The sequence below is a fragment of the Rissa tridactyla genome, chromosome 7 (assembly GCF_028500815.1).
Source record: "Rissa tridactyla isolate bRisTri1 chromosome 7, bRisTri1.patW.cur.20221130, whole genome shotgun sequence".
NCBI classification, from domain to species: Eukaryota; Metazoa; Chordata; class Aves; order Charadriiformes; family Laridae; genus Rissa; species Rissa tridactyla.
This window is the reverse complement of record NC_071472.1, coordinates 31,110,460-31,137,939: the sequence shown is the minus strand read 5'-3', so window position 1 is coordinate 31,137,939 and position 27,480 is coordinate 31,110,460. Positions and strand designations below refer to the sequence as shown.

The 27,480-nt window shown below is 50.0% G+C and overlaps 1 protein-coding gene across 10 annotated transcripts in view; it reads right to left on the bottom strand.

Annotated features, from left to right (window-relative positions):
* The window catches only part of NRP2 (neuropilin 2), a 100,695-nt gene that overhangs the window by 8,901 nt on the left and 64,314 nt on the right, over positions 1 to 27,480 (bottom strand). For 4 of the 10 annotated variants that reach the window (XM_054208716.1, XM_054208720.1, XM_054208718.1 and 1 more), the window contains 4 exons: positions 26,456 to 26,608; positions 16,469 to 16,731; positions 14,440 to 14,536; positions 11,964 to 11,984 (listed from right to left, as the gene is read on the bottom strand). In XM_054208716.1, the coding sequence (XP_054064691.1) occupies positions 11,964 to 11,984; positions 14,440 to 14,536; positions 16,469 to 16,731; positions 26,456 to 26,608 (534 nt within the window). Of the gene's footprint in view, positions 1 to 2,500; positions 5,403 to 11,942; positions 11,985 to 14,439; positions 14,537 to 16,468; positions 16,732 to 26,455; positions 26,609 to 27,480 lie in introns of those variants that run through there. The other 6 variants (XM_054208715.1, XM_054208719.1, XM_054208717.1 and 3 more) reach the window with 3 other exon arrangements.

Sequence of the window (27,480 nt, the reverse complement as noted above, 5' to 3'; positions counted from 1 at the left end):
ACACCGACTGCGGCACCATCTTCAAACCGGGGGACACCGAGCAGCATCTTGGGCTTCCCGTTCGCAGGGGAAGTGTGGCTGGGCAGGTGAGGACCCCCCCCACCAAAAGCGCTCAGGCGGCGTGCAGTCGGGCTGGGCGCTCGGTGTGGAGGCAAAGGCAAGCAGGCAGCTATTTCCAGCCCCGGCGCTGCCCTGTCACGCGTGGCACCCTGCCCTCGCCGCACGCACGGCAGGTGGCCAAGGCGGCTGCCCAAAACGGGGGCCCCTGCCAGACCCTCCCTGCAGCAGCCATGTCCCCTGTTGCAGCCCGACGCTTTCCCCGGCGCGTCCTGCTTTTTGCACTTCTTGTCGTCACTGACAAAAGGCCAGGGAAAGGGTGGCGGCGGCGTGCATATGTACAGCATTACAGTGGCATCATATAGCATGGTTTTCCTCTCCCTTGCTCTTAGCACTGGACTACCCAGGCAAGAAGCCACCATTGGGGTTCAGTGCTCTCTGCCGGAGCTCACCAGTCCCAAAACGAGCAGCTCCTCGGCACATGAGCAGCGCAAGGGCTCGGAGCTGGGGGAGAAGCCGGCAGCTCTGCGGCATCCTGATATGTTTATCGCCCTCCCCGTTGTTGCTGTTTGTTTTTACAGCAGCAATGGCTAACGACACTATTCCTCAAACTGGCAGTTGCGCCTGCAATCGCTGCTAAGAGCCGCCAAAGCCACTGATGGAGGAGCTGTGGCAGAAAGCCAAGAGGCTGTCCGAGCTCGCCTTGGGGCCCTTGCCTGGTGTCTGCGCACCAAATTCTGCTGCCCTGACACGGGGTAAGCTGGGGCAGCCCTCGTGGAGTCAGCAGGTTTTCACAGGTTTCCTAGAAGGTCAAAAATCCCAACACAGCCCTGCACACAATCCGGTTTCTACCTCATTCCCTTGCATTCCCAGCAGAGGCATTGGAACCCCTCCCTGCCCAGGAAAAATCCAGCCTCACCCTTACAGTCCCGGGGAGAGCAGCCCCACGTTCCCTGCAGCAACCGTGGAGATAAAAAGACACCGTGATCCCACATACAACCAGGGGAGCCATGTTGGGACCCTCCCTGCGGCGCACAGGAGACACCAGGCTTCCACCCTTAATGCCACTTGCTGAAATATGGAGCCCCTACTGCCACCTTTTTTTTTAAAGCAGGCTCTTATACGCCTGAGGTTACCTGCAAAGAGGGTTGCATCAAAATCACACTGAGTTGTATTTACTTTTTTAAACAAAGAGTGCTAATTTTAGCTGCTTTCTTCACTATGATGTGCTACAGACTGAGCAGCACCCAACTCTCTGGTCAATCTGGCTGCGGTGTACATACGGAATAATTAAATCCTGAACGATTCCTCCCTTTTCGTCTGTTTACTTAACAGAATTTTTTTCTTCCTCGTTGGGAAGCCATCAGCCAGTCTCTCCCTCCCTGTTTTTCGCATGTGCATATTTGTTTTGAATATTGCTTGGACAGTCACTGAAGTGTACAAAATGCAAATTACAAGTGTATGGGCTTTGCTGTACAATTGGAGCAAAAAAAAAAAAAGTGGCATGGGTCCACAGCTTTGCTCGTGTTTGAACAGCCAAAGTGAGGGATCACATTTGAATTATTTTTTTGTTGATGGCCTGAATTCCTAGTAAAGCCAGGAAGTTTCATTGCAAAGCTGAGCTGTATGCCAGGGTAAAGAGTACGATAGAAGGAAAATAAATGCAGGAGGGAAAGAAAAACCTCTCAAACTGGCAGCAAAATAAATTTCACGTGAAATGTGATGCTGCTGGCTCCTCTAAAGGGGCAAAAGGTGCACCTGAAGAAGGTGGGAAGGACAAATGCTGTAGCAGAGGTCCCTGTAACAAGCTGGGAGAACTCGGGTGGAGGGAAGGCAGGGCATGCACACCTCTCCAAACCCTCGGTGCTGCGGCACCTCTCCTCCACAGCCCGACACGCAGAGGCCAAGCAAGGATTTTACAGAAGAGGAATGCATTGCCTTTTTCATTATTAATTTTGGTAATGGCTTACCCAGTTTTCGGTGTGCTCAGGGAAGGAGTGCATGGCTCAGCTGAGCTGGCAGCCAAGCCGGCCCCCGGGGCCCTGGTAAGTCGGATGTCCTGTCTCCAGGGGCCCCGGCTGGAGAAATTCTGCATAATCACATCGAGCAATTTAGCACTTAAGCAATATTAGCGAAATCCCCAAACAATCTTAAGTGTCAGTCCAGCCGCCCAAAACTCCCACTAAAGACCAGTACAAATGTAATGGATCTAAAAGCTGCTATTAATGGCGTGATCCCGAGTGCAGCGAGGCTGGGTGCGCGCACCAGCTGGGCTGCTGGGAGCTGGGGCTTAGCCCCAGGTCTGCAGCAGGAACGGGGACTTCACTTTCCTAAAGGATAGAGCCCTGATGCTCCGAAAGGAAACATGGAATTCTGAACACACCACTTTGCTTCAACTGAGTGTTCTTGTTAGCAAAGAAAGAAGGAAGAAAAACCCCACATATTTGTATAAAAATAATCATCATTTTATTACATTCCACACAATACATCTTCAAAGAGTTTCAAATTTCCACAAGATATTTTTCACACACAGGCAACTGGGCAATGTTGGGGATGTCAGGGCTCGAGGAGCGGGGGAGAACTGGGAATAAAAATCTTGAAGTGACCTGTTTTGTCTTTGGTGATTTTGGTTTGAAAGACAGGGTGCCACATTCTCCTCTCTGACACACCGATGCGCACTTGCTAAAGTCCATGGGAGTGAACTTGGTCGAAGCGAGGGGATCGTCTGACCTAGGGAGATTGAACTGACTTTGGAAACGTGATGGTATCATCTGCTGACATGGCTTGGGCTGATCTGAAAATGCAGCAAGCGCATGCCAATATCTCGCATCTGTTCTAATTTGCAGCTGGCTGGGGGGTGTGGGGTGTGTGTGGGATTCCACATTACAAACCATACGCACCGCAACACCAAATGCTGCGTAACAAGGAGGCTCATAGAGAAAGCACCCCGGCCCTGGAAGCCCCTCTCCTGCAAGGTGGCAGGAGCTCTCCTGGGGTCCTTTACACCTCTGCTGGGACAGGCACATCCCTGCCGCTCTGAAAAAGCTTGTGGGAGCCAGGCCTCGGGGGGAATGCTGCTCTGAGCACCCACCACCCTTAATGTCTTCGCCATGCCAAGTCACCCTGGCTTTTTCTGCACTCCCTGTGCGTTTTAGACACTGGCTGCTGCAGCTGAGGGGTCCTGCTGAAATCTATTGAGTAAACAGCATGAAGAGCTGAAACAGGCTGCATGAGTAAAGGCAAGGAGGGAGGGCAGAGTGACACCCCCATCAACAGAGATCCCCTGGGGAGAGGGCTCCTCTGCCATAGGAGCCAACACCACGCATGCAAGCACCATTTGCATTTCCACTTTTTCCCCAGACCAAAAGGTAGCTCAAGACTGCAGGGAATTTAACAGGGCTGCTCGCCTCGATTCATTTATGCAATATTCATGGACAAAGGAGGGGTGGGGAGCACTAGCAAGTTTAGGAGGGGGCAGGGAATCTGATCACTCATCACAAATGAACACAAACAAGATGGAGAACCTTGCTCACTGGAGGTACTTTTTTTGCCTGCAAACAGATTAGAGTTAACGATTCAAACCACTTTTGCATGTCATCATTCAGTAATTTATATAAGGCATTTCCACTACAATACGCTGGGCCATTCAACAGTCGGAGGCGTGTTGGAGGCTCCATCTCGCCTCCCCGGTTAAAGCAGCAGCAAGAGCTGGGCCCCCCAGACGCGCCTGCTAGGCTTTGCTTGCTAAATGTTACTGACGCTTTAAGAAGCAGAACATTAGCAAACGCAAAACTAATTGACATTCTAAAACGTCAACTGGCAATTTTTATGATTCAGCAGCTATGAATTGGGCAGAGAAAAAAACCAAACTCAAAACCCAGAAAGGGGAGTTATACTTGTCCCTTGAACATTTCTAGCAGAAAGACAAGGAGGAGCCCTCTCCCCCTTCCCCGTGTAAAAGCAAAACCATCAGCACCTAGAGGGAGGATACTTACAAAATAAATAACCCTTCAATTCTCAAGAAACTACAGTATTTAGCATCCACCTTAGACCTGCTGAAGTCTATGTGTTACCCTAAGGCCAGCTTTAACAGATACAAACAAAACATTCATTATGAGCTTCTCTGATATAAGGCAACTTTAAATAGATTCACTTGCGGGTGCGGAAAGAGGAGGGTCTCCCCCCTCCCCTTCCAAACAATGGCTGTGTTGTCATGTTGGCTGCAGAAAGAATAAGATGGAGAGATCTTACTTTTTGGACGTCTATGAACCTCTCTGGATTCTTCTAGCCATCTGAGGTGGACATTCCTACTGTCCAGCCTGGCCTCCTCTTCTCATTTTGCACCCGAGACATTAACGCTATCAAACAAGAAACCCAGCCAAAGCTAGATAAGGCAACAAAAAAGCATCGCTGTTTTCCCCAAGTAAACAAATCAGGGTATTTACCACAAATGTGTCCCAGACCTTCCAGAGGGGAGGCAGGAAGGGGGAAAATTAAAAAAAAAAAAAAAAAAGCATTCCCTGTGCAAGTAGAAGCAACAACAAGCAAATTAAAAAGGGGCTGTTTCTAAATATACATTCAGTCAGTCAGATGCACGCGCTCCCATGCACTTGCATACACAGATTCAGCACACCACGCGCACGAGCTGCACACACACGCTTCCAGGCTCGCCCTCAAGTTTCCTTGCAGGTTGCCTACCGGGAGGAGAAAAAAACCCAAACAAACCTACCAACAAAAAAATACTCCCCAAACAAACAAACACAACAAAACAAAAAAAACCCCACCCGACACCCCAAGAGTCCTCGAAAAGTAATCGAAAGGGAGCGTTCACTTCTGAAGTGAAGGGGCGGTGTGTCTCTTCTGGCGATCCAAGATGCAGCATTAGTTTAGAGTTTGTAAAAGATTCGGGGAGGGCTGGGGGGTCGGAGAAGGGACGGAGATGTCTAAGAGTTCACACGTATGCTAGGTAAGGAAAAAAGTGCAAAACTGAGGCAACGTATTTGAAGTCTTAGTTTCTGTCTGTCTGTTTTGTGTTTTGTTTGCTCTCTCGTTCCTGTTCGGCTCTCAGCAGCGTGAGCTGGGGTCTTGCTCTAGTTTTATGGTTAGGGTGGGCTCCACGGCCACGGGGGCCCCGTTGGCATAGTGGGAGGTTTTGTAGGTGATGGAGTGATCGCTCTTCTTGGCCGCATAGCGGAACCGGTGATAGTGGAGCACAAGGGCCAGCGCGACGGAGACCAGCACCACAACAGCACCTCCGGCGGCAATAACGTAATACCAGTAGGCTGGGATGGGCTGCACTGACACCGTGTCCACTGTGGGCTCGGTCCCTGGCAGGAGGGTTGCCCCTGGGGAGGAGACACAGAACAGGGTTGCTAGGTGGGAGGCATGCAGACGCACAAAAAGAAACACACATGCTTTCAAGAGTACAGCACGGAGTAACACGAGGTCCCGGGGCCACCTCCAGTTACGGGGTGTGCTCCTAGGGGGAGGGAGCACAGCCTTGTGTTTGCTGAGCCTGTATATTCAAGTGCCTTTTTTCTTCCCTTTTAATTAATCAGGCTGCCTGGATCGCAATACAAATTCCATATGCACACTATTATTACTGTTATTTCTGGCATCAACAAATGTTTTTTCCCCTTCTTTTTTTTGGCCTTCTCCAGATCAGCCGCCTGGTTTTGTCTCCACATGGCAGATGTAGTCAAGCAGTGACAAAACACATCGCGTTCCTAATTGGAGGAAGAGCATAATTTCAGATGGCCAAGGAAGTTACCACAGGAGACTGGGAAAGAAATTACAGGGAGAAACATTTGTTGTTCTTACGGAAAAGGCAGAGAAGACCAACTCTGTCTGAAAGTGCTCTGCACACAGATCTGGTCTCACTAGGTGCCCCCTTTGCAGACTTACAGATTTCCTTATTAAAGTGAGAAAGGATGGTTATGGTTATTTACACAGGACAGGCTGTGAAATTCAACCCAACACTCACATAAGAAACTCATGCTCTCCGCAGCTTAAGCAAGCCAGGACTATGAATTCATGCCGATGAAGCAAACACACCTAGGGAGGGCTGGAAGAGCACCTGCCTCCCTTGAATTCAAGGGCAGGCAGCGCCCAGGCTCAGCCCAGCCCTGCTTAACCCTTCCTACTCTTGCAGCTGCAGCACGCTGGGAGGCAGGGCATGGCTGCAAGGAGTTGCTCCTGCTTCCCAGGTCATCCTGGGACAGCTCAGCCCACATCTGGTGGCCAGAGGCGCATAGGACCTCACCGCTGGTCCGCAGAATCATGCAGGCACCCGTGCCTGCGGCAGGCACCGAAGAGAGGAGCGCCAGTGTCTGTGCTCACGCCCACAGCCCCAGAGCAGCTCTGTGCTATTATTCCTCCTGCACAGGCTGCTCCCACCTCCCCAGCTTGCGAAGGCACACTGTTAATAACTGGGGAGAGATACACTTTTGCACCACATTTATTTACTGGCTACTTCAAGGGGAACAAAGTCCCCAGGGAAACTCTCCAAAGGGTTTGCTCTGCTGCTGGACACGTTAACCCCCTACTCTGCTCGCCCTCTCGTCTTGCCCCTGGCCCACGGGCTGGGGGCAGCCCCCTGGCTAGGTGCCGGCACACAGAATTTTGGGGGCTCCTACAGCTTGGTGTCAGCATATTGTTGAGCTCTGCGCTAACCAAACTCCTGTTTTGGTTGCTGAGCAGGCTCAGAGGACGCCAAGGGGAGAAAATCAAAACAGTGCAGGATGCACCCAGCTTTGCTAGCAGCAAGGGCGTCTCACAGCATGGCCTCTGCCCTCCCCCCCAAGCACTGCCCTGCCAGCAGAGCCATCGGCTGGCACGTTTGGGATGGAGACGGCTTTTCTGCTGCTGGTGGCACAGGCAATGAGGCAAAAGGATGGTTTCTTTGCCAGTCACAAGGCTTTCCTCCCCATCCCCCAAAACCCAGGCACAGGGAGTGAAAATAAGAATGAACGCTGCACCCAGATGCATAGCTACAACAAAAAAACCCCTCAAAACCAAGAAAAAAAAACACACAGGCAAGACAAATCCTGCTTTTACAGAGCAGGAGGCTGAGAACCACCCACATATTCGTCATTGTAGGCAAGAAATTCGGATGTCTCAGGAGAAGCCTACCTGCCAGATACGCCGCCATCACCCTGTCTTACCCCAGCTGCCTGTTGCCACCAGCAATGGGGGTGGCCCTGTCCCTCCTGCCCACCAAAAGTGCCTGTGGAAGTGTGGGCTGGGCTGTGGGGTGGTGAAGGCAGGGAGCAGGCAGCTCTCCGACCACCTCCATCTCCACCAGCCACCATGGTGCTGGGGAACAAAAGCAGCACATCCCTGCACCTCCCTGAGAAGCTGCTGCCCCTCAGCCAGCTGCATGGGGGACAGCCCATGGGGGCTGCCACCAGCCCCTCACTGGCGCAAGCATGTTCAACGCTACCCTGAGCTTCACTGATAACCTGCCGCTGTCTCCCACTGCAGATCCAGCCAGCCGAGCCGTCCCAGGCCCATACGCATCCCACCACCATCCCCAATGGATCACCATCACCTCGCCTGTGCCTGACAGCACCAGGGCGCAGGGCCAACCCCCAGGAAGACCACGGGGCTGCTTGCTATGCAGAGGCCACTCGTGTTTATGCTTGGTGACAGTCTGTGCTTACATAGCGCCTTGCTCCAGCGAGAGATTTACAGGCAAACAGCCTCTCACACCACTGATATGCACTGGGCCAGGCTGGTGGAAACTGGGTAGGGAGACGAGGGGCAGGTGTCAGGGATGCTGATGGCTCCTAAGCCTGTGGGGGCGCTCCCTTCTGAAAAACAGAGGGGGGGAAAAGTTTCCGTGGCTTCCCAATGTCCGTACATTGCCCAGTGCAGGGCTGGGAGTACAAAGGGTGGGTCTGGCCATAGAGAAGCCCGTGCCATGGTGCCCAGCCTGCAGCCGCTGCCCCTTCTTCACGCACCCCTGCCCTCTGCCTGCATGGGGGTGGAGGGAGACAGCGTGATGCACCTCAGATGATCCTGCTTGTGGGAAGGATCCCTGGGGAATCTCGAGGCATCTGCGAGTTCAGATGCCTCTGCTTGGCTCTGACCTGCTCCAGATGTCCCCATGCAGCAGCCACGGCTGCAAATGTGAGGGGTGGTGCAGACCCCCTCCTTGGCCCCCATTTCCACACCTTATGGCCCTCCTGGGGAGATAGCAGAAATCTGGAGAGTTCATTTAGCAACTGAAGTCATTAAGGAATCACACTCAGTTGTCTCTAAGCCCTAACGAAGCCAATTCCCAACATTAATGATTGTTCTTCCTCACACTGTCAGCCACTAAATATAGCTGCCTGTCCACTCGGCACACAGTGCTGATGTTATCTGTTCTGTTTTTACTGGCTCTCCTGCTCTCTGGAAGTATTCTCTTATATCAGTGGAAAAGTTCTCTGCTCAGGGAGATGGAAGAAAAAAATCCATCTTCTTAACTTAATTTTTCCACTCCCCTTTGCCTTCCACCACACACACACACACACACACACTTGCCCTTCCTTATTTATTCACTAAAGTTCTCATCTTAACAAAGAAATGCCTCCTGATGTTCCTGTCAAGTCTGTGGGTGCTGTGTTTATGCACATCTTGGGGCACAGGTCAGTTGAAACCCAATTTAATCACTACAGGGTGGATGATTTCACGTGGCTGTGCTGCTGGGCTCACACCTCCCACCTGGACAGGTACAGCCCCCTTGAGTCTTACAGGGACCAGTTTTAGAGCCATGCAGCAGAAATCAAAACCCAAAATAAGCAAGAACAAAAGTCATCTGGGGAAAAAACGGAGAAAACCCTTTCCAGAGAGCCTCCTAGAGGGCTGCCTGCTTTGCTCTGCCACTGCCATGTCACAGCTCATATTCCTCTCTAAAATCACTGACATTAACTGCTGTGGACAAGGAACACAGCTGGACTTTTCGTAGATGGCACAGATGAAAGCGAGCATTACGCTCATCTAATCTGAATGCCACAAAACAGGTGTCAGCCTCAACCCCTTAATTGCTACCTGTCATTTCTCCAGGAAGATATCCCTGTCTTGATTTCAGGATACCTAGTGTGGGAGAATCCACCAGTTAGAAAGGAAAATTCTCCCCGCAGTTTGTCTCCACACTCTTTGGAATATGTCTCTTATTTTTAGCCTGGTATTTATCTAACTCCTTGCTTCCAGCCATTTGTTATACCTTTTCTTTATGGGTGAGACGCATCAACTCTCAAATGCAGCACAGTTTAAGCACACTTGACTGGTCTTGTAAGATCCCGACCCACTAGCTGAAAGATATTCCACCCACACAATTCTCTTCTTATTATTTGCCTTGTGATCCTGGAACCTGTAAGGTGCATATTTTCAGCTTTGCTTCCAAGCCAGGAGAGAAAGGATTTGCTATTATTTTTAATGGCACCTGACTTTTTCAGCTCATGATGTAATTGCAGGCGTGGGGGCTACAGAACATCTCAATACTTCCTGCACAGTCTTTTCACTTGAGGTCCCTTTTTTCCTTCAGCCAGGGACTTCTTCCCCTCTTTTTGCCCTCTCCTGTTGGGCATCTCCGTCTTCCCCTCATTTTAATTGCTATATTGCTTTCTCCAGTCTTCATCTTCACTTCTCCATGTTTTCCCTGTGCATTTTGTTCCTTCTCTGGTGTCCTGATTCCAGTGGGAATAGGGTTAATTTTCACCAGGAGCTGGGACAGGACACAGCCTGGACGGCTGACCCAAACTAGCCAAAGGGGTATTTGATGCCATGATGTGACACCACACTCAGTATCTAGCTGGGGGAGCTGGCTGGGGTGGGGAGGGCCAAGAATCGCTTCTTGGGCGCGGGCTGGGTTTTCTGGGTTCCAGTCAGTGAGCAGTTGTATATTAATTGTGTTTCATATATTCCTTTATCAGTATTATTGTTGTTCTTTTCCCCTTTCTTTTGTTGTTCTGTTAAACTGCCTTTATCTCAAGCCATGAGTTTTGCCTTTTCTTCCAGTTGTCCCCCATCCTGCTGTGGGGCTGGGGGAGTGAGCGAATGGCCATGTGTTTCTTTGTTGCCGGCTGGGGCTAAACCATGACACCTGGTCACTCCATCCCTCTGCCCCATCTATGGGATGGCCTGTCAGCCAGGGAAACCTCTTCAATCTTTTGCTGCAGTTGTTCCCCTGTTGTGAGCGGTGCTAGGATGTCCTCCAAGGAGCTGGCAATGGGCAGGCGCCCACTGGCGCGAGGTGGAGCGCTCCTGTGTGAAGGGGAGGTGTGCCTGCAACAGCATCTGCCTGTGGTGCTCAGGGACCTCACTGTGCTGGGCACAGCAAACACTGTCCCTACCCAGCCAGCGTGCCCTGGGGAATATGACAGGGAAATGGAGGCATACAGGCAGCAGGGCATGGGGTGAAGGGCAAAACAAACAACATGAGTTAGGAGGACTTTGGGATAGACTCAATGTGACGTTCAAACTGAATATGACATGCATGTTACAACCCCCAAAAGACAAGGATGCTGTTTGCAAAATAGGTACCAGACCAGGTCCAGAAGAATATAGAGATGGTTTAAGTACGGAAGGGTTGTGAGGCTTTAACTGTCAGCTGAGAATATTGCAGTAGCTTTTCAGTAACACCACAAGCCTGAGCAGCAGATAAATAAGCAGCCTACAAACAAGCAAGCCCAAGTTTGTAGCTATTATACTATGGGTATGACTGTAAAATACGGTGTTATGCTTTGCGCGTGTTCCTCCTGTTGGTAACGCTCCACAGCCTGCCTCACACCCCAGGAATGGAGTCGCGCACGTGAGTTCAGTCTCAGTGTCTACTTTTCTTTTACTGCCACAGCTTCCAGTGCACATACCCACCAGAGACAGCTTGCCCCACACAGATGTGCAGCTGCTTCTAGGGTAGACCCCAGCCATATTTAACAGCCCACCAGCAGAGTAGGGCATGGGAAGAGTACGGACATCATGTCCAACTGAAAGCAAAGGGCGCATTGACTGAACTGGCAAAACAACTTTCAAAGTTAAGGGGAGCCCAAAGTTCACTCTTTATCGCAACACAACCCCCAGATGCATCCCAGAAGAGGCAGGCAGGAAAATAAAATCAAAAATCAAAACATGGGGATAAACCTCAGACTAAACTGTTCTTCCCTGCAAAAGCAGATAGCTTTTCCCACCCCAGAGCAAGACAAACAGCATCACCGCTGACTGCTCAAAGAGTGAGGCAGTTTTTCCAAGTTCCTCACCTTTTCTCTTACTCTGTAGGTTTGATCAGAGAAATGATGGTTTCTATCCTTCAGGCTAATATTAAGCTATTAAATGCATCATTTCACCTTGTTTTCCTTTTATTGACTGTCACCTTCAAAGCTCCTTATGGCAGTTTGCTCTCCCACTTCTACCTCCCAGCTCCCTTCCCCTTCCAAGCAGACAGGCCCCACCGTTAATTTACCAGCAGCTCAAACACCACCATTGCCAGAGCATCCATAAACTAGAGAACAACCTTCCCCCATGCTGACATAAGTCATTGCCACCTCATTTCACTTTTATTTGGCTACCGGTTTTTCATTTAAATCAGTTGATAACTACCCTTTACTCCTTAGCCTTCACATTTTGGGTCTGCTGCCCTTCAGGAGGCTGGGTGCCTCGTGATGGCAGGTTTCCTAATGCTGCTCAGCCCCAAGACAGTGGGACTTGTCTGTTTGTCTGCTCCCTGTCACCTAGCAGGAGTCAGAGGGTGCCACCTCCTGCTGCTGCGGCGGGGGAGGTTTAGCACACGCTTGCCATTTCACTGCTCAGAACATTTGCTGTTTGTACAAGCACGCACATCTCTCTCCTTCGATGTAAAAGCCCATGCCAGCAGAAAGAAACCACCGAGAGGAGTGCAATTTTACCTGGAGAGTAGAAGTTCTCACCTGGGAAAGCTGTGATGGGTTCTGCAAAGGGAAAAAAAAACAACCTAGTATTAGAGAGGGGAATACTACACAAAAGGCCACAGTTCACATCTCCGTTATCTGTAGCAGCCAAGCAGAGCAGGCATGTGGCTGTGCCCCACAGAAGCCACTGGCTGGGAACAACGTGGGGGTGCTTGCCAACCTCAGCGGGACAGGGAGAAACCCTGTTTCAGCGGAGGACTGACCAGACACAATAAGCTTCAACTCAGACACAGGCTTCAGAGAAAAATATGTCTTAGGTTGAAGACCATTTGGATACAGCTGTCTGGCCTGAGTCACCCAAAGAAAAAGCCCCACCTGGCCCAGTGATGAAACCCTGAAACCCCCTAAAATTTCCAAGAGCAGTTTGGTTTCTGGCTCAACTCTGGCATCATTATTCACATGGGAACTGCATTACTTCTGGGCATCGATGCCATGCTTCTCTCCATCTCAGTGCCAAGAAACAAAGGCAAGTGATTTTTTTCCTCTTTCAAGATACTTTGAAGAAGTAATCTATTACAAATTACTGGATCTGAAAAGCAATAATCAGTACTTATTACTGATTACTTTCTCACAGAAGTAATAGACTTCTGATTATTTTTAGATTACTTCTGCATTATGCTTGTGAGTCACAGAAGCAGATTCTGGCTCTACCGAGTGCTATGAAATCATCACTCAAGTTCAGAATGCGAATGACACATTTGTCAAAGGAAAAAATTATTGTGACTTATTAGTGTTCTTTCACGCTAAAAAGGAATCAGATTACTTCCCAGGATTACATTTGAAAAAACAGTAGCCTGTGCTAGAGTCAGCTATTCTCATGGCTCTGGCAGAGAGAGAGCAGCACTGTATCTCTGCTGTTTCATTATTATTTTGATGACATCGGAAATGACCCATGAGTTATGTTAAAGTTTGCAGTGGGAGCCCTTTGTTAGAAATGATCTGAAACAAACTATCCTTATCGGTTTTAAGATTCCCATTCAACTTCCTGGAAATGGACAAATAATTTTGTGTAGCAGTTTGGTGTTATTTTTAGGGCTGGCAATGCTTGAAACTTTGTAATTTATTAATGCTTTTGTTTTGAAATATTAAGCTTTAGGTTCATGAGGCCCAAGACACAGTAACACTGGAGCTAGGTGAATTGCTGAGCTCAAAAGAAGTTAGTAGGAAATGCCATTAGTGTTAATCATCAGTCTTGCTTCTCTTTAATGCCATAGAAGGCAAGGGATTAAAACACCACTGTCAAGCCTTAAATACAGGGAATTTGACATACAGAGTATTAGCTCCTTTGGCAGATGAGAGACCAGCAGAGTTCAAAGCATCAAAGAAACTGGGACCAACGGTGCTCAAGAGCATCTCTGGGGCAGCCCCAATCCCCTGTTCTATTATTAATGCTGGTGCCTGCACCATCTTCACCAGCGCCTGCCTGCACTGGGCAGCATGCGACATGACCAGCCCTTCCCAGGCACAATTCATCCCGTGCCTCCACCCCTGGGCTATAATGCCTCAAAGAGAGTCTGTCCCGCTTGGGTTAGGAGGCACCAGGATCCTTCCCTCCCTCAGCAGAGAAGAGCGGCTTCACTGAATGGGACCTTTCAAAGACCAAATGGGAGAGAGGCCCTGCTCCACCTGACTTTTGGGTTGGACATGGCCATTTTGCGAGTGTTTAATAGTGAAACATGCCTCCCCGGGGTCATGCAGAAGAGCAGGGCCTCACTCTTGCGGGCAGCTCTCAGCACAAATCCCACTAATTGAGTACTGCTGGTCCCATCCTCAACTGGCATGGCTCTAAATCCACATCCGAGCTAGGTGGCGACTGGACCCATCACAGTGTGTGCATGGATATGCCAGCTAGAGGAATAGGGTAGGGCAATGGCTTCGCCAGCAAACTGCTAAAACACATTTTTCGCTCTCCCTCTTTTTTTTTTTAAAGTCCTCTCTGTCTTTCACATTGAACGAATCCACCTGGCTCTTGGCCTGGTTTGGGGAACGGTGAATTCTAGGACAAAAATTTCTTTTGTTATTCTGTTAACATTGCTGTAAAACCCCTCTGCTATTTTATTTCTTATTAGAGAAGACTCCTTTTGAACTCATCGGCCCCTCTAAGCATGTAATACTGACTGACAGCTGGTTTCTTTTGTCCAGCACTTTCCTTTTAAATTTCGTGTATGTCCTTATCACACAGAATAGTCCTTGGTAACCCTCAGCTGCTCTTTCAGCTTTGCTCGGCAGAGACATGTGCTTCCTGCCTCTCACACCAACACAGAGCCTCCCCCCTAGAGACTGAGTCCCCCTCATTTCTTTCATGGGCAAGGAAAGTCCCAGATGAGATCCGGAAACTCCCAGTAACTCAAGCAGGGGAAAAGCAGTGGCCAACTAGCAGCCTGCAAGAGAAGGCTCTCCAGCCCCAGCTTCACCCACCGCCATCCCCAAGCCCGCGGCCGGACACAGCACGTACCCATGCAGTTCTCCAGTGGGATGTCGGTGCCTAGCCGAATGTCATCAAGGGCGAGCTCTCCTGAGTGGCCATTGCGTATAAATCCCTCAAACACAATCTGTGAGAAATCAGAACAGAAATGTCAAGGCTAAGCTGGGAGGCAGAGAGCAGCTGCTGCTCCTGAGGGAGAGGGCAGGAGATCTGCTCCTGACTTCCCCTGCACACCTCCAGATGACCTGAGACTAGTGCTGCTTCCTTGCCCTGCCTCTGCCACCCCTTCCCCAGAGAAAACTACTCTGCAGGGACAGGTTCGGTGGAAAGATCGTTACCTGGTCTGTCAGCACTCGGCTTGTAGTTTGTTCAACTAAATGTCTCTTGCATGGAATAGAGTCAGTGAATCAATGTTCAGCATCACAGGCCATCCCCCGCCCTTGCACAAATGATGCAAGTGGCACAACACTGACTTACAGCAGCAGCAGATTTGGCCCATGATATTAACTGGACTATGATCAGGAAAAGGAAGGGAAGGACACAAAATGCACTGCTACATTAACTGTAAAGTGCTGTTCCCATCAACATTACATAAGAAGCATTGAAATGTTAGAGGAGAAGGGTCAATTTATTCCTACTTAATCACAGGCAAAATATATTTACAAAAATAAATAGAGTCGTTAGCTCTGAGAACTGCTGAGTGGAGAGACTTGCACTATTTACATAATGATGCTGTTATTTAGCTAGTACTGGTATATTCACATTTAACGCACAAAGTAGTCAGCCAGTGCCCATCACTCTTATCTGTAGGCATAGTGCGTTTACTGGTATTTTATTAAAAAGGCAAACACACACATGCAAACTAGTCATGCAGCTCTGGTGCAAAGCTTTTGCTTTCTATCTCCCTGACTACTCTCAAGGGTCCAAATAATTTCCTGGGGCTATGTATTTCACAAACTTCCTCTCCCCACTTTAGTGCCCCCTTTCTCTGGGGTGGCTGTGCAGCCCGATCCTATGCCTGCCTCCAAGGAGACCTCCCTGAAGGGCCAGGTGTCCGTCTGCGCACAGGACAGAGTGTCAGTTCGTCCTTGGGACCACGCAGGAAGCAGCAGTTTGGAGGGGTCAGTGCCTGACAGCAGCAGCTCCCCGGGGCAGGGTCGGGCTGGAAGCAGCCAGAGCAAGGCTCCCTACCAGGGTGGTCATCAAAGCACTGCCTCAGGTCTGCAAGTGAGTGTTTCCTTCTGCTTGGAGGGTGCTGCATGCTGTGCCGATCCTCATTAACAAGTGACAAGAGCAGCCCTGGCTCCCTGGCAAACAGCACGCTGCCTGGAAGGGCTAACCGTGCCAAAGGCACTCCTGGAAGCAGCAGCCTCTCCGCAGGGTGCTAGCGTGGCCGTGCCAGAGGGGCTTAGGTGGCTGCGGTGAGCAGCACGGCTCCCTCCAGCTCATCCCTTCTTTTCCACTGATCTCCTGACATGGGACTGGGCCTTGATCCCACAGTGCTGCACCCAGCCCTCTGATCTGGTCTAAGGTATCTGAGAATTGGATTCACAAATGAACCCGCATTCTCCCTTCCTTCTCCCATGCCAGCACTTGCAGCCGAGGCTGCAGAAGGGCTGTTTGCTGCCTGCCCTTAAGAGCTGGCCATGCCCCCTCCCAGCTTCCCACTTCTCCTGGCTGCAGGGTTTGGGTTTGCTCCCTGGAGCTGTGCACCTGCCTGTGGTCAGACTATCTGATGACCATCAGTTGGGGGGGGGAAATGCACAAAACAAAATGAAAATAAAAGAAGGGAAAATAATTGCTAAAAGAAGGGAAAATAATTGCAAAGCGGGAGATTTGAGGAATATAGAAGGCAACAGGCTGAACAAAGGCCCAAGTCTGTGCGGAAGACAGGCACTCTCTGAATAACAAACAGTGTCGTTTAGTTACTATAGTAACTCGAGAAACACAATGAAAACAGCGACATTCCCTAATGATGAATGGGCCCTGGCTCTGAAACACTGACATAAAGATGCTGAAGATGCTGCCTCGTGCAGCACACCTTCCCCGAGCATCTTACCCGGTACTCCATGTCATAGCTGGGCAAGATGATGCGGCCTTCTCTCCACTCCTCCCCTTGGTCCTCCGTGATGACCCACAGCGCCTTGTGCTCCTGGCTGGCTTCCCGCCAGACCCGCAGCATTACCCCATTGCTGCCCCACGCCTGGTACTGGAAGACCATGCAGACAGCGCTCCGGGGCAGATAGATGATGGGGCTGATGAGCCGGGCTCGCTGGACTTCCCTCCTTCCGCTGCTCTGCAGCTGCAGGTAGTTCTTGCCATCTGTTCAAAGAGGAAAACACCATTATATTATTTTCTGCGGCCACTTGCAACAAGTGTCTCGCCTCCTGCCAGGTGGCTTTGGCAGTGCTGGGGAGACTCTCACACCCATGCAGGAGTGGGGTCTCCCACCAGCACCCTCCCTGTGTGCAGCACTCCGTGCCGCTGCTGCACCCTGGGCAGCCTGGGCTGAGGAGCACACCTCCTTCACCAGCCACCACCGCCTGGCAGGAGACCGACAGCAAAACCAGAAAGTGGTAAGCCAAAGAATCAATATAATTAGGAGAAGTTAAAGAGCAGTTTTTGTCAGAAGTGATGCCACAATAATGACATTGGGAGGGGGTTGTGTTTATTTTGTTGGGAGCTTAGTGAACAAGCCTGAGGCGGGTTTTTCTAACTGCTGGTGCTGAAAACTCGTCTTGGGATGGGGATCTCAAGCTGTGTTCATCCTGCCTCTTTTCATCCCCAGCGGTAAATACTGCACAATCAGGGTCTAGCTGACAAGTTTGTTTTGAGGACACGCACGACAAAATGAAAACCTGGCACTCGTTTTTTCTGTAATGCAGCAAAACAGCCCCTAAAGCACAGCACAGAGGAAGAACGTGGTCCCAGTGAGTCAAGTATGCACAGGTGACAACCAGGTAGCTGCAAACTTGAAGGTTGTTGAAATACCTACAGTAGGGGATTCACTTGCTTTAATATTACATTTTAAATTCTGTCATGCTTTTTGTCAATCCTCAGGGAGGAGATTTGGTACATTTGATATCCCAGGCTGAGACTAGAATTGGAGATACTTGATCTGAGTACCAATAGCAGCAAAAGCCCATGGATACAAATCCCTGGGCACAGCTGATTTGGTCTGGAATCAGTGGTTTCCAGACCTCTCTGATGAGAAGCCTCCTCAAGGAGTTCCCCATTTGCAGCTTGGATGCCTGAAGTCCCTGAGCACAGACTGAAAGCCAAGCACGTAGCTGATCTGATCCTTAACTGCCCCCTCCCATCATGACCAATGGCAGGACAGAGTCCCTTGGGTTGCTCTGACTGCAGTGCCTGCAGTACAAGGTGACACAGACAGGCCAATGACAGATATTGCTGTATTTTGCGTTTCACTCAACAGAGGGATGAACATGCTTGCTTGTGCTACACAGTGGGCAAGTGCCACTGGTGCTTCATGCCAGCACGTGCGAGCCCTGCTGCAGCCCGGGGGGGCTACCTCTGCCCCAGGACCACACCTAAAGGTCTGTTGCTTCCTTTTCCCACGTCTTAGCCTGCTGCGCTTGACAGGCAAAGCTCTGAGCAGCAGCTTGCCTCCTGCTCGCCCTGCTCCTTCTGTGGCTTCAGTGCCCACAGCAACTGCAGAAGAGCAGCGTCTGCACTGAGAATGTTTGCAAAGTGCACCCAAAACACCTCCAAAACTTCAACTAGTGAGACCTGAACTTAGATCCCAATTCCCGAGCATTGAAAGACAGGTCCCACCCAGAAAACAGCAGCAGACCTTGCTGCTGCTCAGCAATCCGGTGACATCCCAGGCCGAGGGAGATTTATCAGTGGTTGCACAGCCACTGGCCCTGGTACAAGTTTGTCACTGCCAGAGAGCTGGGCTGAAACCAACCACCGTGATCTACACAGCTTTCTAAAATAAATTTAGGACAAGACAGCAGAAAGATTTGCCATCACTCTGCTCCTGGGATGTATGATCAAAATATTTCAAAGGCATATCCACTCCATATGAACTTTCGCTGATTTTGCTGCGTGAAGGACAAATCTGTCCCTGACTGGCCACATAAAGAAAGGGCAACATTTTCAGCAATATTTTCTAGCACCTATGAAATGTACTTGGGCCACTTGGCACTTTATGCCAACAAACAGTAGCAGAAAAAAAAGATGAAAGCATGTTTGCTCACTCCTGTTTGAGTGAATCACTTGAAAAAGTACCATGCCGTTCTCTAATGGAGTGTTCTTGTGATTTACCTCGGAGTGGTAGTGGTGGAGGAGGAGATGTGGGAGATAAACAAGTGGAGGAAGAAAAAAAAAAAGAACAAGCTGTACTCCATGCCTAAGGAGCGATAAGGCATAATAAGTCATCAAGGTCTCCTGAATTAAAATCCTCTTTTAGTAATTCACTACAAGCCTCTTCAAAGAAAAAAGCAACAACAACAAGAAAAAAGCAGCAACAACAAACAAGTTGGAAGAGCAAATCAGTCTATGATCGTACAATTATCTCACAGCTGAAATAGTCTCACAGGCAAAACCTTAATAAAAGCGCCAGCCAGGCTCAAGAAGGATAAAATCCAGGTTCTCAAAGTTCAAGACTGACCTTTGGTAATCACAGCCTGCTTGAGTGCAGGGATGTGAGCCACCCTTGGTTCCACCCAAAGCCCACAGCTGACCACAGGGGACTATGTTAATTGCACAGCTGGACACCCCCCCCCCCCATCATCCACACACCTCACTGGGAGTTCATGGTACCCAGCGTTCCTGCCTCCTCTGCTCCAGCAAAAGAGCCTGTGTGCCTCTGAGTCACATCCCTCCCAGGGATAACACTGACCTCCGATTTGTTCCCATTCCTATCAGGCTGTGAAATCAAAGAACCTCCTGAACCGCACCCAAAACCAATGCCCCCCCTAACCACACAGGCTCTTTCAGAGTTGCGGGACCCCTCCCAACCCCTGCTGCATCTTCTGTGGGGAGGCTCAGCCTTTGGGCAATGAACCCAGCTTCTCCCCTGCAAGTAGCAGTGGGTTTGGGTACCATGTGCTCCCGCTCCTGGTAACAGGAGCTTCTGGAATGGAGAGCAGAGCACAAGAAGACATGACTTTCTGTGTCATTTGAAGATGAAATGGCTGGATCACTCTAATGGCTAGTTGGACCTTCTGAAAAGCCCCGCGAATTTGCTGAGACTGACTGAACAAGGGCACTGTGGAGCTAATTGTTGGAACAGCATGTGGGAGCCTGGTGGTTCCAGTAGTCGCTCTGTTTGATACAGTAAATGGAAGCCCTTGGCACAGAAAGCACCTGAAAGGCTGATTTCCCCTGCTAAAACGCTTGAAGGGAGCCTTGCAATGATGAGCTGATCAATTCTTCCAGGATCAGAAGTGCATTTTAATCTCTTTCCCAGAACTTTGCTTTGCAGCCTCTATTCCAGCTAACACGGCAGCTACATCCCCCACTGAACTGGCACTGGTAGTTCAAAGCGCCGGCTCAAAGAAGGCAGGACAAACCTTCTCAGGCGTTTTAACCTACTGCTGTTTTTCCAACTGATGCCACGGCATAAATCTCATGGAAGATTTATGGGATCATCTGGATGTAGGGGAGCCAGAGGAGCGTGAACATGCAACCATCCCCAACCAGACGATGGCAGAGTCGCTTGTACGTGCACGGCAGTGAGCCCCGGATAAATCACCAGCCAGGCCCTGCAAACAAACCATCTGGCCAATGCGGTTTCCTCTTGGCGTGCCTGTCCCCTCCTGCTAGCAAGCCATCTGAGAGGACATTAGGGGCAGCAGGGGATGAAGCCTCGCGGTTTGGGTCAGGCTGCAACCACGAGCCATGGCAGCCGCTCCCTCCGCAAGGTCAGCCTGCCTGTGCTTGGGTCCTGCACATCTCACCCCCTCTCCCGAGAAAAGCACCTTCCCACATCGGTCTCAGCAGCACATCTGGAGGCTTTCCAGCAAAACATGTCGGGCAGGATGTACACAAGCAATTACTGAGATTTCAGATTCCCTCTGCGTTTTTCCCTTGCTGGATATTGTTGAGTTACAGCTGCTGCTCCTACAGAGGACCCACGCTGAATTGCCTTCACTTATGTCCCTCCAAAGGTCACCACACTCTCCTTCGTTGCAGAGCTTGTTTCACAGTGTGTTTTAGTGGTAGCACCGCAGCCCTCTGGCAGCCACCTCGTCTGCCAAATCCCACAGGTGACATCTCTGCTTCGGGCCCTGTCTGCTGCCTGCACAGCCCCAAATGCCACTCCTGACCGTGATATGTCAGGGCTGGGGAGATGTCCCAGTGAGGCCTGATCCTGCTGTCCTTCTACATCAGTCCTTGCCTTTCCCAGGGAGCAGATCAACTCAGAGCCCCTCACAACTGCAGGGTGCTCTGGTAGCAGGGGGATGGCAGCTGCATGAATATGCAGATTGAAACTGGATAGTTATTATATTTTTAATTTTTTTTGGCAAATCATGCAAATTCACCTCAAAAGGCTGCTGTCGTAATTTCAGTGACAGGCCTCTCCTCAATGACAGACTTTCATTTACGAAGGGAAATCAATCCTCCGTAGAACTAATATTTATATTAACTAGATCACTGCGTCTGCTGGAAAATCCCCTCAATTTTGATTATGTGTTAATTAGCCTGCCAAGTCCTTGCCATTTCAGTCTCTAAATCAGTCCGTGAAAAGGCATAAAACCCCACACCTGCCCAGAACCAAGCCCTCCGCCTGCTCTCTGGAGCCTTTCTAATGGACGGGCCATTACATCCTCTCTCTTAATTAAGCCTCACGTCCTCAACAGCGCGGCACAACTGTGAGTCCCACTGCCTCCCCCCAGGAGCGCAGGGAGGGCACGGTGTCCCTGACAAACCAAATGCCAATTAGAGCCTGACATTTATGCTAAGCGAGCTGCTTACCACCGCGCTGCGTCCACCGCCAGCCTGGCAGGCACCCTGCACGCCCCTACATGAAAGGGTGTTCACAGACCCACCTGCGCCGGGCGTTTGTGCATGCACAATTAAAGGCATTAACCGAGCCAGCGCTTCCACCGCACAGGCTTGCACATTATGGCTTGCTCGCGTGCGCACGCTTTCCCGAATCGGGCTCTGTGACTCACAGGCTGCTAAGTCACTGCTGCGAAGCGATGGAGTGATGCACGCGCTAAGTTTTGAGAGACAGTGTCTTGCTTTCCAGAGAGCATTCCAGCCCGGTTTATAAGCAGTGTGTGTCACTGGTGTTTGGGTCCAAAATGTGACTAAGGACTCAGACAGGCGAGCAATGAAGAAACGGGCAAGCCCTAGAGGAATGGTTTCTTCTCCTCTGCCTGCAGCCCGGCCCAAGCGTGCAGGAGCTTTGCTGGCAATGCAGGGACAGACTGTGGCCGTGCCCCTTCTCTCATTACAGACAGTATGGGCAAGAGGATGGCCACAGCCTGGCCTTAGACTGCAGCCAGGGTACTTGCACAGCCCAGACGACGCTCAGCAAACCTCTCATGATGTGGGTACCGGGGTGTCCCAACTCTACTGTGCTGCAGGCAGCCAAGGCATGAAGGACTTCTTAGGGTTTGCTGTCCTCACTGTGCAAACAAGGGTCAGGAGAGCTGCGTACAGCTTTGCTGAGAGGCAATCTGCACCACACATAGTGGGAGCGGGGAGAGAGCGAGCCGAGTATGTGGTTCTCCTTCCCACAGCATGCAGCTGCTCACTCATTGCACAGAAGTGCTTGATTTTCACACCACCCCACATACAAAACTCCCTCCTACTTCAAAGGGGACAGGATTGACCCTAGAGGTCAAAATGTGTCCCCAAGGCAGAAGCCCTGAGAGTAAGTCTCATGAGAGTAAGTGCAGATATCCAATTCAGTCCAGCCCTGCTCCATTAACACCATGAAAATGTTTCTGCTGGTTTGGACAGAGTAGGATCAAGGCCTTCAGGCAGAAGTTCTCATGGACTGCAGGAAAAATATGAAACTTTCCCTTTTAAAGATCCCATGGGAAAAACACAGGAATGGTAAAGGGTCACCATTAGCTTAAAAACAGCTCAACATTTGTTTTCCTTAAAAAATAAGCTCTTAGGAAACTTCAGAGCACTACAAACATTCCTCTGCTGGAAACGCTTTGAAACAAATAAACCTTTCCCTGCAGCGCCTGCAACCTGAATGAGCAGCATTCCTGACCCTCAAAGCCAGCGAGGCCACGGCCCACAGCAGAAGGTCTTGGTGGGTTTTTGCAGCCCAGCCCAAGAGCTATGTGGTCAGGAGAGCTGCAATGTTAAAATCACTTCCTCTTCTGCGTGCGTGTACAGCTGCCAACATCTGAACAGCATGGGGTTCACAATGCTGCCGTGGCTCTGACCCTGACACTGTGCTCACCCGAATGAGAAGCAGCACGTGGCAGAGGTGCAGACCCCACAGTGCTATTCTAGGACCACAAGGTATTTACTTAATGACTGCAAGAAAAAAGGAGGGGAAAAAAAGTGGCTAACACACCAATTCCAGCTTTTCAGTCCTGACTTATTCGCGTAGCATCACTGAGAGCAATGCAACCGCACCTACCAGCTAAGGATATGACCCAGGATCTTTACACCCTTCAGGATCAAGACCCCGGTGAAATTCAAACACAGGGAAGAGTTGAGGTGCCCAACTTACCAACCCAGATTTATTTTCAGGTCTTAAGACCTCTATCTTGACACCAATGGCACATTGCCATTGCATGCAGCAGGAACGGGGGATGAAATCTCATTGAAACTTGAACTTGTTGCTCCTTGAAGCTTGGTAGGTGCAGCTAAGGGGAATCTTTCTACAGATGGGAAGCATCTGAAAATCCATAGAGGGAAAAATCCTGGCAATCTCTCATGGGGGCATGGAAAAGGGAGCAACAGTATTTTTGAGGCTTGTAAAGGGCACGGTAACAGCTGGAACCATGCTGGGTTTCTGCTGAGTTTGGCACTTTGGGTCCACTTTCACCAATGGAGTCCCCAGACGTGTAACAGGAGCCTGCAGGAGAGGATGTGGAGCTAATCCATGGTGCGAAGAGCCCAAGGAACACAGGGCTAAAAAAAGAAATGCAGAGCTGCCTGAAAGAGTATCTTGGAAATAAAAATAGTGGAAGGAGAGCAGTGGGTGTCTTGTCAGTCTCGAGAAGAAGTTCTCCGCGCCAAAGACGAGGAGGAATTGCATGCAGCGCATAAAATGAAATCAGGAGATATCTGAGGAATTCAGGCCTGTCTCTCAGCAGACTTTTCTAATCAAGTGCCTCACAGAGGATATTTCACCATGGTCATTTCCTTCCCCCTCTCTCTCTCATGCAGACTGAGCCAGGGCTCCTCCTTTCATTATTATTTTTTCCCTTTTAATTTTAATTTTTGTTTTGCCATTTTCAGAAGAAATAGAAACATACACCACATGGCTCTTAAAGGCACAGCACATTTACTTGCTACTGTGGAGCAGCCACAGCCTCTAGCTAGGGCCAGCACCTTTAAATCAGAGTAAATGGGGCTCCAGCGGCTTTGAGTTCCCGTTAGCTTTTGCCCTGCCTCTAAACCAAGCACAGCTGCTCTCTGTCACCCAACTGCTCACCCTGGGGTGGGGAATTCACAAGAAAAGACCACCCCGAACAAGGGCTTTTCATTCCTTGCTCCCTGGAGTCTGAGGATGAATTTTCTAAGTAGAAACAAAGTGCTGGAGGGAGCGCAAGGGAAAGGCAGAGGAAGAATGGGGGAGTGTGAACCAAACAATGCTTCGATTCTGTCCCCGCCGAGGGGCTGGCATCGCCTCTTTTTCATGTTTCTCGAGTTGCTTTTAAAAGCCGTGCGGGGAGCAAAAAAGCAAATAGTTGTTTCCTTTTGTGTTATGTCTTCTTAATTTCTAAGAGCAGGACCAAAGCGAGGCGTGGCAGCGGCGCCTTTGCGTGTCGGCCCCTCTGCAGCTCTGGGCTGTGTGGGCAAGGCAGCAGCGTGGCTGCCGGGAGGGCACATCCCCACCCGACCCAGCTGGGAGGCTGATCCCATGGCAGTGCCAACAACTGTCCCTCAGCCTGTGCCTGGTGTCTGCTGATGACTTCTTTCACTGCTGTGGGCAACTCACTTCAGGCCCCTGGAGCTGCTGCCTCCTCCCCTTCCTCTGCCTGTACAGCCTGCAACTTGCCGGGTGCCTGCCTGCACCCCAAAGGTGCTCCAGTGCCTGACTCAGCACAGCACCGTAAGAGAGAGCTCTCCACGCTGGCACGAAACCAGATCACTGAACTCAGCAGGAAAATGTCCCCCCACAGCTGCACTGATGAGTTTTTGCAACTCGTAACTAACTAAGAAAGAGAATAAAGGGTAGAAGGGTAAAAAACAGAACTGCGTGCTGTCTGAGGCAGCACCGGGCTCTCCCGAGCTGTGCAAGTGCGCACACACACGCGTGCGCACTTACAACAGAGTCTTCTAAGAAACTATGGCCAACTAATTGTAGGGAGACCCAGGGGAGAGGAAATGAAATGAAAAATTGAGTCTGAGTTATAAAAATAAGTAATTTTTATCCTACTTGCAGGAGGCTTATATTAATTAAACATTATTACAGTGAATGAGATGGGGAGGGTTATTAAGTCTGGGGCTGGTTGTAAGTGTTCTCTCCTGTTGCCTGAGGCTCCACTGAGCTCCAGATATTAATCTTCTAAAGCACTCAAATGCTGAAGAGATAAACACTTGAAATATGAAAATGTTTTTCTCCATAGCAGACACTGTGACCCTATGTCACGCCAAAGAATTTGTCAGATGTCCATATAGGCTGCACTTACAGCATTACCCTGTCTCTTCGAAAAATGCCGGGCACCTCAGGAGCTGAAGAGAGAAATGATGTGTGCATTTGTGTGGGGGTGATTTGTGTGTGGAGATGTAGCAGATTCTCCTCTTCCCATATGTTTCTGGAATACATATTTTCCTCTTTAGCACTGCCTACCAGGTGTTGGCTGCACGGCTTTCCAACTGGCTGGCGGCACTGCCAATCTGGCCAGTGCCTCTGCCAGGTGGCTAACAGGTTCGCCCGAATGTTTGCATTTTGAGACTCAACCTCACCAGGGGGAGGACAGGGAGGAGCCCGCAGCATGCACAGCTCCCTGGGCACATGGTATGCAGGCACTGGAGTCACTGGGCATCAGGGCAGAGCCGAAGCCAGGTGAGATCAGCCAGTTCTCCCTGGGGGACCCTTGAGTTTCATAAGCAACGAATGACAGTGAAGAGAGGTGATGTCACGGTGATGTAATCTACAGTTATAAGGAAATTGGAAAATGTTCTTTGTGCCACCGGTGCCACAAAGTCAACAAGGGTAAGGACAGGGCACTAGTCCCGGGGTGAGTTCCAAGATGTGAAGCTGAAGAACTTGATATATCAACCACACTGCCAGAGACATAAATTAGCCCTCCAACCCTTCCAACCCATGCCAGCACATCTCAGTGAGGTCCTCCATAAATTAGGCTCTGCCACGCTCATGCAAATCTTCTGCTTCCAAAGCACAGAAGAGAAAAAGAGCAAAAGTCAAACAGCAAGAAGCTGGCATATTTCTGCATTCTTAGGGTTTAGCTCATTCTTCACTTGGAGGAGGCTGAAATCCAGCCTATGCAAGCCCAGAGTACAGAATAGTTGAAGACTACAGGCAATCTGAGCAACATATGGGAAGAAGAAATGCATCTCTGACAAAAGAGGAAATGCATTTTGGGGAAAAAGCATTGGGTCCTACAGAGGACATGTGGATCAGGATGTGGAACAAAGCCCAGACTAACCTACATGGTCACAGTGGATTCAAAGCCCAGTGTCCAATTCAAGGCTATCTCAAGAGGACAGTTAGGATAATTCAGTGCCAGCGGTCACAATCCTATAAATAAGTCATGAACCCATAAAGCAAAGCATCTGACAGCTTCCACAAAAGAAAACGTTCAGGTCTGCACAGCCTTCACGGCTCTTGATAGCTGTACAATAATCAGTCCTACTGAGCCCCATCAGCTCCCTCTTCCTGACTTTGGTATGGTATTAACCATCTTACCAGGCACAGTCTCAGGGCTTGGTTCAGAGTTGCCAATCCAGGTGCTTGTAGGCTGAAAAGACCATGTATAACCCGTTGCCAAGTCGTGTGACCAACCACAGAGGTCTTCAGGGAGATCAAAATTGCAGTTGAAATTTGCAGGGAGACGGAAATCTTATAAAAAGAAATAGAAGCAAAATAAAGTTGGATTAAAAAATGACCCACCCATGAAGGGTTGCTATAAAAAAAACAACCTGAAAGTAAAATAGCTGGCAAGCCATAAATACTGAAGAAAGCATGAAATCTCACTCACGCTCATGCTTTTAACCTGTCTCACATTTCGTCAGCTCCAGGGATCAGCCTTAAGTTCTGCATCATCAAAATGCTCATACCATGTCCTGCGGCTAATCCACCAAACTAAGCAAATATAAAAGCAAGTACCAAATGCTTCCAGACTCTAATCAGCACCTTCTCTTCATCCCCTAGAGCGGTCAAATATTAAATGCCTTCTTAAATGTCAGGGAAGAGCACTTCCTGAGTGCCCTGTGCTCATCAGCCTGTGCTCTGGTTCCAAAACGAGAATCTCAAGTGCTCCAGAAACCCAGCTCCTGAGTGACAGATCTAGCCACTTGCACCAGACGGGAGCTGTCTGTCAACGTGGTGAGCTGTCACTCACCACTTCCTACCTTCTCGTGGAAATGCTACCAGGGGAAACATGGGGCCACCATGAGCTCAAGCTTTTGGATTCTGAGTGAAAGGAGCCAGCCTCTATTTCTAGCTCCACTACGGACTCACCACATGGTCTTTGGGCGAGTCATTTAACTTTTCATCTGTGAAACAGGAGTGGAGCTAATTCCCCTGTGTCAACAGCTTTAAAAGCTCTGGAGAGCCTTCGCGCAGAGACGGGTCTGTGGGCAGGAGGGCACTTGCCAGGGCCTGCACGTAGCAGCGAGGCAGCTGCTGGCTCCTTCGGTTGGGGAAGCAGCCATAAGGCACGGAGGCTGCAGAAACGGTCTGAGACCATCCCAAGCACGTCAGAGACCAAT